Source organism: Primulina tabacum, chromosome 6 (assembly GCF_025594145.1).
Source record: "Primulina tabacum isolate GXHZ01 chromosome 6, ASM2559414v2, whole genome shotgun sequence".
In the NCBI taxonomy this organism is placed as follows: domain Eukaryota; kingdom Viridiplantae; phylum Streptophyta; class Magnoliopsida; order Lamiales; family Gesneriaceae; genus Primulina; species Primulina tabacum.
Genome location: NC_134555.1, coordinates 6,136,804 through 6,149,865, shown reverse-complemented (window position 1 = coordinate 6,149,865; position 13,062 = coordinate 6,136,804). Strand labels below are relative to the sequence as shown.

The window sequence follows — 13,062 nt, the reverse complement described above, 5'->3', positions numbered from 1 at the left end:
CCACTAGCTTGTGCATCCTTCTTTGGGAAATATGATCTAGTCTAGCGTGCTATATTTGTGCGGGATTTGGATCATCTAACTTTCTTTTGTTTATTTTTGAAATCATGTTTACTTGTACATTCACTTATCATTTCCAGAACATTTCTGGCACATATAATTTCTTATGTCCGGACTTCTTGTAGTAAAATAAATATGTTCTGACTTATCGGGCTTTGTAGGCCTTTTAAGTGTCCTTCAGAGTTTGCCTCTTATTGGGTTTTTTTCCTTATGAGGGAAGAACATTTCTTTCCCTTACTTTGTGGGCCATTTTTCGTCTGATGAGAAGCCCATTAGAAAAAGAACATTTTTCTCTTTTATAGTGATCTCATAAGTCATAAACGTATTGACTAGCTCTTCAAGGCTATCATATATCTTATTCAAATTGAAGTTCACCATAATCTCATCAAATGGGGAAGAGAAAGACAACAAATTGATGTTATCTAGTAACTTGTTAGGAATCACATATTCCAGGCCCACCACATTATCAATAAGCCCAATCAAACGTACACTACGCTCATGGGCCAAAGCCCTATCTTGCATAGGTCTAGTCATGAGCTCCTTGAAAGTGATGTGCATCATTGTATGAGTTTAATGAACCATGCAACTCTTGCACGTGTATTCGAATGTCAGCAGCATTCAGCATTTTCTCAAACTGTCCATATAGTTCATTTGACATAAAAGCGAGCATGTTACACTTTAGCTTGCATACTATGATCCTACCATCTTGCATGATTAGTCAGTTCAGCAGGACTGACATTAGTGTGTATGCAACTTTCTCCGAATTCAGAACAATTTCCCAACCAGTCTTGAAAATTAGATTCGGTTAACTTGTTAATAACATAAATGTATTACGTGACGAAATCGAAAATATACTGATATGGAAACAGAATAATGGTTACTGAATATTTTAAAATAATTTTAAGATATAAAATATGGATTTTTATTTTATAAATTCCACTCCCACTATTTTGACATTTTCACCACTTTTTGATGAAAAAGGGAAATCACATTTCCTTAGTGGGCACGTAGAGCCCAATTAGCCAATTATAATCCCGAATAATATCAGTCAATTATAATTTCTAAAAGGTAGAATCTAATTGCATCCCTATGCAACCTCCGCGTGTTTCACCTCACGTTTAGTAAGGACCCAATAATATGACGCCGTTTATTTTCACGTGTCAAACCGACCCATCAATATTGAATTGTAGTGGACGGTCGCCATGAGTTCCCCCAATAATATGAGCCGAAGTCATGGGAGTTTCACTCAAATCACATCATATGGCCGGCGGAAGTCACAGCTTTCCGGCGTCCAGGCCTCCCCAATAATATGAGCCAGACACTCTCCGTGGGTAGCGATCAACATGCAACTACGGTTGATGGAAGGTAAGGAAAAATTATACTATTTTAATTTTTACTTTTTCGGTTTGATATAAATTTTGAATAAGAATGAGTGATTTTAATTTTAAAATTGTCTCATCATTTTAATTTAAAATCGCGTGCCACGAGTTTGTATGTTTGCCGGATTCATGCAACTATATTATCTAATAATATACATACATGCATACTACTATATATCATAATATGACATTCAACAATAAATAAGGATGATCGATCCCCAACACTATAGATTCATGTGAGCCAGACATAGATCCAGGTCCAAAATCTAGTTGAATGCAGGGATTCAAATGAAACTTATTACAAAAGTTTCCAATATTTTACATGTCTTCATCTTGTGCATCGGGTCCACCATCTTCCAGTCTTGATCTCCCACTATTTCTAATAATTACATTTAAATAGTCATGGCACATAAGGAATACATCTCATGTGGTAAGAACGGGCCATAAACCAGACCCACTTTAATAATATCAAATATTAACAAAATGAATAAAACAGTAAAATATCATGACATACACCTAATACATTGGTCAATGCTCTCGATCATCCTTCATGCATTTAATATCAAATATTAACATCAATTAATTAAACAAATTTAATTAACTGATAAATCATATATCTAATAATTTTATCACTAACCACCACAATTATTAAAGAATTTAATAATTAAATAAACACCTTTATTTAATTTTCAATTAAATCAATAATAATTGATTTCTTGTAAAACTCACTTTTACCATAAATAATTAAAATCATATCACAATTATTTATTTTACAAGAAAATTATTAATTTTCCAAAAATTAATTTTTCAAAAAATAAATTGAACTAATTTTCATAAAATATCAATATAATCCAAAGTTTTGAAAAAAATCAGAAAATCGCATTATAAGCTCAAACAATTCAAGCCTAAATCCAGCACAGTTCCCGAGACGCTCCCGGGCAGCCCGTCCGCGCTGCCCGCGCACTGTCCGAACGTTTCTGGCAGTCGCAGGCACGCCATGCGCGCCATGCACGCACAACCGTGCGCCAGTGGGGCGCTGGCCGCGCGCCTGCGGCGCGCACGGTCTGCCCAGAACAGTTCCGGGCAGTTCCGAATTTTTTTATTTCTGGAAAAATAAAATGTTTATGGTGCATCAATTTTCTAAAAAAATTTCTCGTGTGGTTAGAAATAAATTATTCAATATGGTTTGAAACATATGATATAGAAAAACTTGGCTCTGATACCACTGTTGATCTCGGTTTTCTCATGCCCAAACGCAGCGGAAGTTTTAAAATTTTTATTAGATCTTCACATTCAAGATGTATTTGGACACTTGTATGGTTTTATAATCAATCATTCATAGGGTGTTAGAATTTTACATTTAGTGAATTAAATCGCTCCAATTAATCCGGTATAGGCGAATATAGCTCTTGCTGAATCCCTACGAACGATCTTCAAAAACTCATTCCTTCAATCTTTAAATCAGGTCCACGTCTAGAAGATTTATTTCTCATCTAAATTGCACTAGAAATTTAGAAGATTTTTTTCATTGGAGATTAAAATTAAAGGCGACACAAAAACTCCTAAAATTTTAGGAGTCGTGGCCGAAATTTTGAGAGGAGAAGAGTTGTGATTTTCGAAAAATCACAAAGGAAGAGGAGGCTAGGTTTTTCAAAAATTATGAATGTATTGTGTTTAACCCTAAGCCTAGTACACATATATATAAGCTTATGGCCCATTAATTAAATTAAATACTTAATGAGCTTAATCAATTAATTATTCTATTCCAACTAGTTTAATTAATTAATTAATCTTTTAAAGTCCAATTAAGAACTTTAATAATATGTATGTTGGTCTTGTACTCCTACAAACCCATTATACATATACCCATTACATTTAATTTAAATCTCTTATAAATTCAACATTTGAATTTAATATTTAAATTATAAATTCAACTTTTTGAATTTATCACCTTTTCAAAATTTAATATTTAATAAACTCAACTTTTGAATTTAATAAATTAAATCCTCAAATTTTATAAATTCAACTTCTTGAATTCATTCTCTTTAAATTTCATAAATTCAATTTATTGAATTATTATCTCATAAATTCAACTCCTTGAATTTATTTTTTCAAAATTTAATTATCATAAATTCAACTCCTTGAATCTACTATATCATAATATAAATTCAACTCCTTGAATTTATTCTCTCAACGGGAATAAATGATCCAGTGCTTGTGTGACCTTCAATGGTTCAGGGATACAGCTAGCCGTGGGTTCACAACACCTTGTGATTCAGGACATAATCCTCTATTCGAGCTTACCCTAATTTGCCCAATTCTATGTATCAACAACTGATCATGAGAATGTCAGAAATCATATTTCTGATTAGACCCATCGAATCATGGTAAGTGTGAGGCCCATTTACTCCAATGACAAATAATGATAAAACAATAATGGTTTGATTTAGATTTACTGCAGAAATGATTTAAAATAATTTAAAACGGACATCAGGGCTTAGAAAAATTTCGGCACGACCTCCTCGTAAATAGGACATCCCGAAAAATTCAAGCAGCAACACTTGGATAGTTTGGCGTACAACTGCTTCTTTTGAAGAATTCGAAGAACTATCCTCGAGTGTTTGGCATGCTCTTCCTCGGACTTGGAATAAACAAGAATATCATCGATGAATACAATCACAAAACGATCGAGATATTTACGAAATACTCGATTCATCAAGTCCATAAACACAACAGGAGCGTTGGTCAAACCAAAAGGCATAACCAAAAATTCAAAGTGTCTGTATCTCGTGCAAAAGACTGTTTTCAGCACATCTTCTTATCTAACTCGCACTTGATGGTACACAGAACGAAGATCAATCTTAGAATACACCGAAGTACCTTGCAACCGATCAAATAAGTCATCAATCCTAGGGAGTGGATATTTATTCTTGACAGTAGACTTATTCAGTTGCCGATAATCAATACACATCCGCATCGTTCCATCTTTCTTCTTGACAAATAGAATCGGTGCACCCCACGGTGAAGAACTCGGACGAATATGACCTTTACTCAACAAATCATATAATTGTTCTTTCAGTTCTTTCAGCTCAACAGAGGCTAAACGATATGGTGCTCGAGATATGGATTCAGTTCATGGCATTAATTCAATACTGAACTCAACTTCTCGTTCTGGTGGAAAACCAGGAATCTCTTTTGGAAACACATCAGGAAACTCACAGACTACAGGAATATCAGAAATCCGTCGCTCATCTTGCGATAGATCCACAGCATAAACCAGAAAACCTTCATTACCAGAATCTAACAATCGATTCATCTCAATGGCAGAAACTAGAGGAATCTTGGCTTGAGAACCACGGCCATAGAAATTCCATTTAGGAGCAAATCTAGGCCTAAAACGAACTATTCCTCGATAACAGTCAACAGTGGCATGATTTGTAGTCAAAACATCCATACCAACGATGCAATCAAAGTCATGCATAGGTAGAACTATGAGATTCAGATACAGAACATTTTCATCGTGAAACAAAACCGCATTGAACACCACATTATCAGTGATAATCATTTTGCCCATCGGATTAGCAACAGATAGATTGGAATTCATACAAGTGGTGCGAAGATCATGCGAAACAACGAATGCATGAGAAACAAAGGAATGAGATGCTCCAGTATCAAATAACACTCATGCTATAAAACAACATAGAGTACAGTTACCAGAAATGACAGTACCTGGAGCTGCCTGAGCCTCATCCTCAGTCAAGGAAAATACATGAACAGATGACTGATTATGTGGACCACCTTGCCCTCTGCTCTGATGCGAAGGGCGAATAGGCTGATGGGAAGACTAGGACACTGCTGGGAATCTATTACTTTGAGCTCCACTACCTGCCTGGGCTGATTTCCCCATCTTACTAGGACAGACTCTAGCAAAATGACCCGGCCGACCACAATTATTACAAACCCCTTGAACTCCAACACACTGATTACTGGAATGCTTGCCCCACAGTGATCACAATAAGGTCCACTATAACGATATCCACCACGGTTCCCTGAACTCGAAGAACTAGAATCGGGCTTCTTAAATTGCTTCCAACGTGGACGAAGAGATGCAGAACCAGATGAACTGAATTGTTGCCTCCCCGACTGATGATGTTGGGTGGAAACTCGATTGCCACTCCTCTTAAGACTAGCTTCAGCCCTTTTTGCTATTTCCACTGCTTCAAGATAATTCAGTGGCTTACCGGTAGAAACAAAAGGGCGCAGATGATCGTTCAATCCTTCAATGAAACTTTCGACGACAGCAACCTGACTCGCAGCAACATGAGGAGCATATCTCAGCATAGCATAAAAAGAATCTGCATACTCCGCAACTGACATATCGCCTTGTTTCAGGTTATGAAACTCAGAAGCCTTAGAACTGTAGAATGATGGAGGACAATAACTCTCCTTAAACTTCAGCTTGAATATATCTCACGATGGAACAATCCTCTGAGCATCTAAAGTCATCAATGTAGTAGACCACCACATTTTAGCACAATCTTTCAACTGATGGACAGCTAATCTCAATCGACACTCTGGAGGATACTCGACCAAATCAAACAATTCCTCAAACTCAGAAATCCATAATTCAGCTTTCTCGGCTCCCTCCGAACCACTGAATCGAGGTGGATGCATAGAATGGAAATGCGCAACTAATTCATCCATCCTAAGCTGCTCTAGCTGATCAGCAGCTTGCTCAACAAAAGTATCATCAACAACACGGACACGAGGTCTACCACGTCCACGACCTCGACCACGACCTCAACCTCGAGCTAGAGGAATCTCATCAACAGGAATTTTTCCACCTCCCTCCATTCTATACGATAAAATACCAAAACAATTAGAATGGAAGTAAACAAAACATATAACCACATAAGTATGTTGTCAAGTAGCATACACAGGCGCAACAACCATTTTAGTGCCAAGACTCAAGTGTCCTAGACTCTAGTTCGAGCGTATCCCAGTTTACGCTCTGATACCAAGATGTGAGGCCCATTTATCCCGGTCTGAATTTATTTTGCTCTCGTGTGTTATTTAAACTCTATATGTATTTTATATCGTTAAATTCTCCGATATTCTAAAATACATATTTTTAACACACTTCTTGAATTTATTTGGCATAAATAATTATTTTAATTTACAACTCAATAATTATTCTAATTATGCAAAATTACCTGATAATTGATTACAGGGCCTTACAGTAAGAGTGTCTAGTAGCATCGCCCCATTATTCCCTAGGTATCACTGATAGTGCCTGCAAGAACCAGTCGATTATGATTAACGTACAGTACGGTCCATTCATCTCATATATCTCGATCGAATCTGCAATCGTTGGTTCCTCGAGGGTTGCATAATAATTCGATAACTATGTGACACATATAAATAGTGGCATCGCATGTACTATTGAAAAACTCATTCTCCAACGTACGTCTCATACTCTGGCCAGAGATTCCATGCACTATTATTTCATCATATCACAGTAGGATATCCACACCCGTAGGTGAGCGGTGAATTCCCGACTACAATGCACTGGCTCCTATATGTGTCGCAATTGTACCCAATCTCGCCACCTGATGACTCTCCTGGAACCGGTAAACGAGTCAAAGAACAGCTTTAGCATATAGAGCCTCAGTGTTGTCCCGGGTCGTAAGGACTAATGGTGTACAATCATAACCACGGACTTATCCTCTCAATGAATGATAACCACTTGGAAAGTCCGAGGGAGGATTGTTTGGTATAATCATCATATGACTACCCATCTGCATGTTTGGACATCTCTATGCCCTTACCAAGAAACGCGGTACACGACATCACAGATGCTAGTCTCGAGTTCAAGCGACCTTTATCCATGTTTTAGGCAGCTGAATCGACTAGGAATGAATTTAGATTATACAGTGTTTACAAATGAGTTTCAAAATCGAATTACGATTTATTTGTATTAAAGTATAATCAAGGACTTTATTTATGGTAATTGTATGAGTATACATATAAAGTAAAACAAGACCATAAAAAGTTAAATTATATTAAAATAAAGATTGTTTATTACATTTGAGTCAAAAAATTCTCTAGCCAACGGTTGGCTTGCAGGACATCTACTCTAACATATATATCATTCATTACCCTTAAAATAAGATGAGTTGGTTTGAAATTATCCGAAATATCAAAAAACAGAAGACCGATCATGAATGGATAATATCGAGAATAAAAAAATATCAAGTACACAAAAATAATTTTCTAATTTATTCGTAAATGTCAATTAATTAATTGTTTCGTAAATGACTAAACTATTTTTTCTAGAAAACAGAATACGTTGTCTGTTGGTTATATCTTTTGCAGAATGAGTACTTAATTTCATGGTTATCACAACCGTATCGCTTCGCTACTGTAAGATGATTCTCCGGCTTCACTCCGTTCTTCTCGGCGCCATTTCAAGAGTTCACCTTCCACAACCTTCTTCGCAGCCTCGGCCATCTCTGCCCTCTTTAATGCATCTTCGGTTTCTGATTGTATATCCGCCAATTCTTTCATAATTTCGTCCACTTTCGTCACCACCTGTCTCTCGTTTGTGTTTACTATCTCCACCTGAGCCATGGCAGTAGCCACGTTTATATCAGCCTTATTTGTGAGGGTCTCGATCTTCTTCTTCATCGATTCGAACTCGTCAACTGACAATTTGATCTTCCTAATACATCCCGAACCTCGTGAGTCGGCAGCATCAGTTCTTGGTGAGTTACGGATTTGATCGTCAGCGAGTTTCTCTGCTAGTTTGGCTGCTTCGGCTTCCTTTAGTACAATTTCCAGCTTTTCCTCAGCTTCCTTTGCCGCAATTCTTGCCGATTCGGCTTCTTGTTTAAATGACTCGGCATCTCTCCTCATCACTTCTGCTTCAAGTATAGTCTTTTCAGTTTTTATCTTCTCAACATCAGCTTGCATTTGCTGAATTGCGGATTCTGTTTGGAGTGCTTTCTGCTCTGATTCGGAACGCTCCCTCTTCAATCCCTCCAGTTCCAGTTTAAGCGACTCGACAGAACTTTGGATTGCTTTTTCTTCTGCAATAACTTCTTGAAGAGCCCATTTTGCATCGTCGAGTTCCGATTCTACGGTTGCTAAAGAACTTAAATCTGATTCACGTACAGTATTAAGTTGCTCCCGCATGACCCTAATCGCTTCGGTTGTTGCCTCGAGCTTCTCCTCGAGAATTTCTTCAGGCTCGTATTCTTCCATCAAACGCTTCATTTCCTCCCCGACTTCTTCCTTACCGGTTTTATGGTTCTGTAATAGCGCCTCCTTTTCTTCCATAATTCTCATGTGTGCTTCTATGGCTTGAGAGGAGGCAGTCTTAACCTGGTCAAGCGTTTCCATCAAGGCAGCAACTTCATTGGAAAGCTGGCTTTGTCTCTCTTCATTCACTTTGATCGCATGTTGGGCGTCTTCTGCCTGCTGGAAGGCAGCTAATTTTCCTTCTATGGCAGCATCAAAATCCTGCCGAAGATTTGTGAGTTCTTGTTTAGCAGCAATAAGTTCTCCTGCTGACGCCTTGTAGAGTTCCCGTTCATTGTCCACATCTATTTTCCATGCATCACTACCTAGTTGAGCTCTCATAGATTTTTGCTTTTCAAGGTGAGTGGCTCGATTCTTTGCGGCTTCTGTTGATCGAATCGCCTCCTGCTTGGATTCGCTAAGGGTTTCTAGTTTGTTTGTTAGATCTACCATGGTTCTGTTTGCCCTCTGTAGCTCACGCAATGCTTGAGCCTTTGCGGTTTCCGCATTTCGCATCTGATCTTTGTAGTAGTCAAGTTCCCTGAGCATCATGTGATGTTGTGTCTCTCTCTCTAACACTCTCTGCTCAATAAAAGTATAGCAAATTCATAAATCAAGCGAACTCGAACAAAAGCCGTATTGTTAATATTTCAAACAATACAATATCACTAAAACGGAAATGTCAGAAATACATGCAGCAAAAAGCAACATTTGCACCTTCAAATGGAGTTCGAGATATAAATATATCAGGGAACAAAAGAACCACAATCGAATCAATCTTACACTAGTTCGCATCCACTATACCTCATCAGCTTTGGATTTCTTGTTTACAGGCATTGATTTAGGCGAGCCAACGTCCTTGAATAAGCTCACAGCAGCCTTGACCGATTGAAACGGTGCACTGGTGTCGATTTCTCCCGTATCTGCTCTTGGAGAGTTAGTGGCCCTTGGAGTTTCCATGATTGCTGGAGAACCAGCGGAGAACGGAGAACCAACGGACCTCGGAGATGCTGGACCGCTGTGCCTCGTCCTTACATTGAAACCGAACATCGCGTCGCTTCAATCCACCAACAAACTACAAAATCATCAGAAAATTGTCAACTCTCACCCTCAAAATCAATTTTCTTGTTTGAAAGAAACCAAAGAACAACATGGTACCTCAAAAGATTAACTACAAAGAACATGCATGAAATTAGATATGGAAATGGCTTGGAAACACAAAAAGCACCAGCAAGATACAACTTTGAATCTTCATTCGGTTTCTTGAAAACCCTTTTACGTTTACCCCCCCAATTGTTTGCTATATGGTTTGTATTCAAAAGTGAAATATACATCAGAGAAAATGTGAATCGATGGATGAATTGTTTCTTGAAACAGTAATCACCCATTTGTCTTGTTTTTTCTTCCTCTCATATGATCCGTGGAGAACCTATCATTGCGCAGTGTCTTCCATTTCCATTTACGTTCTCAAAACTTCGGCATATACAATTTTTTTTAAATAGAAAATATTAATCCTCTCGCAAATTAGTAATTACAATGCATGTACCTATATGTTACACAAATATCCAGACAATTTCACGACTCAATTTTTTTAAACAGATCATTTATCCGATCAAACTCATATAAATTTATAACTTTTTACGTGAGGACAAAAACTATGTGAGACGGTCTCAAAAGTCAATTTTGTTAGATGTATCTCCGACCCGACTTAAGTCATGGAAAACTATTATTTCTATATCAAAAGTATTAGTATTGATGATAGTTATAGATCGAGTCAACTAATTTTACGATTATAGACTCGTGAAAATGTCTCACAAGAGACATATTCTTAAATCAAAAAGTATTATTTTTCGTGATAATTATGTATCGGATCAACCCGTCTCAAAGATCTATATCTGTAGGACGAGTTGATCCGGTTAATATTTGGAATGAAAAATAATATTTTTGACATAAAATGTAATACATTTTCATAGGTCATGCACAAACTTAAAGAAGAAATTGTGAAAAACACACACTGTATTACTTTTTAGTATTCAACGTGAGTTATAATCAAGGTTTACAACATCTATTATATACATCTATTGAGAGGATTTAAATATAGAAACTAAGATTACAATCCCTTAATTTAAGAACTATGACAGATATCAATCATCTATCCCATTGATATGAATATTCTTTCCATCTTCATTGCTCTTGATCATGGTATCATTTTTATTTCCATAAGAGATATCATTATCTTGCTCTGATTGTGAAGCTGAATGTGTATGAATGTTAATACCTTCCCGCAACTTCGCCGGGGCTGGAGGCGAAGTTTGAGACGAAGAAGAGCAAGTGTAGCTTTCGACATAGGCTTTGTGAAGACATCGGCTACCTGATGCACTGTGGAGACGTGCCGGGTAACTAGTAGACCTTGAGCAACTCTTTCACGCACAAAGTGGTAATCGAGCTCAATGTGTTTGCTTCGAGCATGAAAGACCGGGTTTATAGTCATATGCAGTGCACTAAGGTTGTCACAAAATAAAACTGGAGGTTGTGATAAATGTACTCCAAGGTCTTTAAGAATAAATGTTAACCATGTAATCTGAGCAGAGGTATGTGCCATGGCTCGATATTCAGCCTCAGTGCTAGAGCGTGAAATGGTGGGTTGTTTATTTGCACACCAGGAGATCGGATTGTGACCAAGAAATGTGCAATAACCAGTTGTTGAGCGACGAGTTGTGGGGCAGCCTGCCCAATCTGAATCAGAGAAAGCACATAGATCAAGTGTAGTATGAGATGTGAGTCGAGACCAAGATTGATAGTTCCTTTGACATAACGTAAGATTCGGCGAACCATTTTGAGGTGTGAACAAGTTGGAGTTTGCAGAAATTGAGAGACAAAATTAACACTGTAAGCAAGATCGGGTCGAGTGAGAGTGAGATATTGTAAAGCACCAACTATGCCACGATAACGACTAATATCAGCAAGGACGGTATTGTCGTCGAGTCCTTTAGTCTTGGCCTCAAGCGGCGTGCTCATAGGTTTACAATCTACCATTTCTGTCTTCTCAAGAATGGTAAGAGCATAATGAGATTGAGACAGATGTAGGCCTTCAGAAGTGTGTGTCACCTCTATCCCAAGAAAATGATGAATAGGACCAAGATCCTTCATGGCGAACTCAGTATGCAAGAGCTGAATAAATGTAGTTAGACCCTGAGAAGTTGATCCTGTAAGTAGTATATCGTCAACATATAAAAGAAGAATTAAAGTGCCAGTGAGAAGATTGTGAGATAAATAATGATGGATCAGCTAGACTACAAAAAAAACCATGATGTAAAAGAAAAGAGCTGAAACGATCAAACCAAGCACGAGGTGCTTGTTTCAAACCATAGATGGCTCGTTGGAGTTTGCACACATGTGTCGGAAGATTATGATCAACCATCCCTGGAGGTTGTTCCATAGAGATGTCTTCAGTGAGTGTGCCATGTAAGAATGCATTTTTGACGTCTAGTTGCCGAATATCCCATTTTCGAACTAGCGCAAGAGTGAGTACAATTCGGATAGTGCCAGGTTTAATGATAGGTGAGAAAGTGTCAGTGTAGTCTAGGCCATCTATTTGGTGATATACCTTAGCAACTAGTCTGGCTTTGAGGCGATCAAGAGTTCCATCCGGTTTGAGTTTTGGTTTAAGAACCCACTTGGATCCAATGACATGCATCCCAAGATCACGAGGAACAAGCTGCCAAGTCTGATCGTGATGAAGGGCATCCATTTCCTCTTGCATTGGTGCTCTCCAGCCATCATGATTTAGAGCAGATTTGATTGAAAGCGGTGTTCGAGGTATTGCTTGACTGGCAACTAGAAGAGCATACTTTGGATTTGGTTTGTAGGTACCAATGTGAGACCGAGTTGTCATGGGGTGCTGTTGAGGTTGAGATGGTTCATATTGTAAGGATTTGTCATGTTGAAATTCTGTATACTCCAAGCTTTCTTGGCAATGGAGAGAAGTTGTGTCTTCATTCGATTGTTCATTATATGTAGAAGGGTTAGAATTCGTATCGGAGTTCCCTTGTGTTGAAGTTGATATGGGGCTTGTAAAGGAAGGTGGTGATTCACGAGATGCTTCAAGCAAGGGAGTTGACTGATGCGGTGTAGGTGATGGAAGAGGTGAGTCAAAGACTTCTGCATATGGAGAAAACAAATCATTGTGAGAGGTAGGAGAGATAGGAGAACTAGTCCAAGAATCAAAAATACTCATCAATTAATTTTGTTGAACTGTTTTGTCATCACTTTGTTGGTTTTTAAATGGAAATTTTGTTTCATCAAAAACTACATGTCGTGAAACAAA

The 13,062-nt window shown here is 37.9% G+C and overlaps 2 protein-coding genes across 2 annotated transcripts; both read right to left on the bottom strand.

The window, feature by feature from the left end:
• Positions 1 to 4,569: 4,569 nt before the first annotated feature.
• LOC142549965 (uncharacterized) lies at positions 4,570 to 6,140 on the bottom strand. Its single transcript, XM_075659209.1, has 4 exons — positions 5,911 to 6,140; positions 5,322 to 5,853; positions 5,166 to 5,247; positions 4,570 to 5,099 (listed from the first exon to the last, which is right to left on the bottom strand). The coding sequence occupies exons 1-4, from the start codon at positions 6,138 to 6,140 to the stop codon at positions 4,570 to 4,572; spliced, it is 1,374 nt and encodes a 457-aa protein (XP_075515324.1).
• A 1,469-nt stretch (positions 6,141 to 7,609) lies between these two features.
• On the bottom strand, positions 7,610 to 10,086 carry LOC142549002 (WEB family protein At5g55860-like). The gene is made up of 3 exons (XM_075657710.1): positions 9,894 to 10,086; positions 9,540 to 9,810; positions 7,610 to 9,317 (listed from the first exon to the last, which is right to left on the bottom strand). The coding sequence occupies exons 2-3, from the start codon at positions 9,783 to 9,785 to the stop codon at positions 7,836 to 7,838; spliced, it is 1,728 nt and encodes a 575-aa protein (XP_075513825.1). The 5' UTR covers positions 9,786 to 9,810; positions 9,894 to 10,086; the 3' UTR covers positions 7,610 to 7,835.
• Between the last annotated feature and the right edge of the window lie 2,976 nt (positions 10,087 to 13,062).

Bases quoted from the DNA above. Each gene is read 5' to 3' on its own strand.
- LOC142549965 (XM_075659209.1), bottom strand. From the start codon at position 6,140: ATGGATGAATTAGTTGCGCATTTCCATTCTATGCATCCACCTCGATTC. The intron at 5,854-5,910 runs GTGAGATATATT...ATCATTCTACAG, and splicing joins GCTCAGAGGATTGTTCCATC to TTCTAAGGCTTCTGAGTTTC. The intron at 5,248-5,321 runs GTAGTGGAGCTC...CCTTCGCATCAG, and splicing joins GGGGAAATCAGCCCAGGCAG to AGCAGAGGGCAAGGTGGTCC.
- LOC142549002 (XM_075657710.1), bottom strand. From the start codon at position 9,785: ATGTTCGGTTTCAATGTAAGGACGAGGCACAGCGGTCCAGCATCTCCG. The intron at 9,318-9,539 runs GTATAGTGGATG...TTTATTGAGCAG, and splicing joins AGAAATCCAAAGCTGATGAG to AGAGTGTTAGAGAGAGAGAC.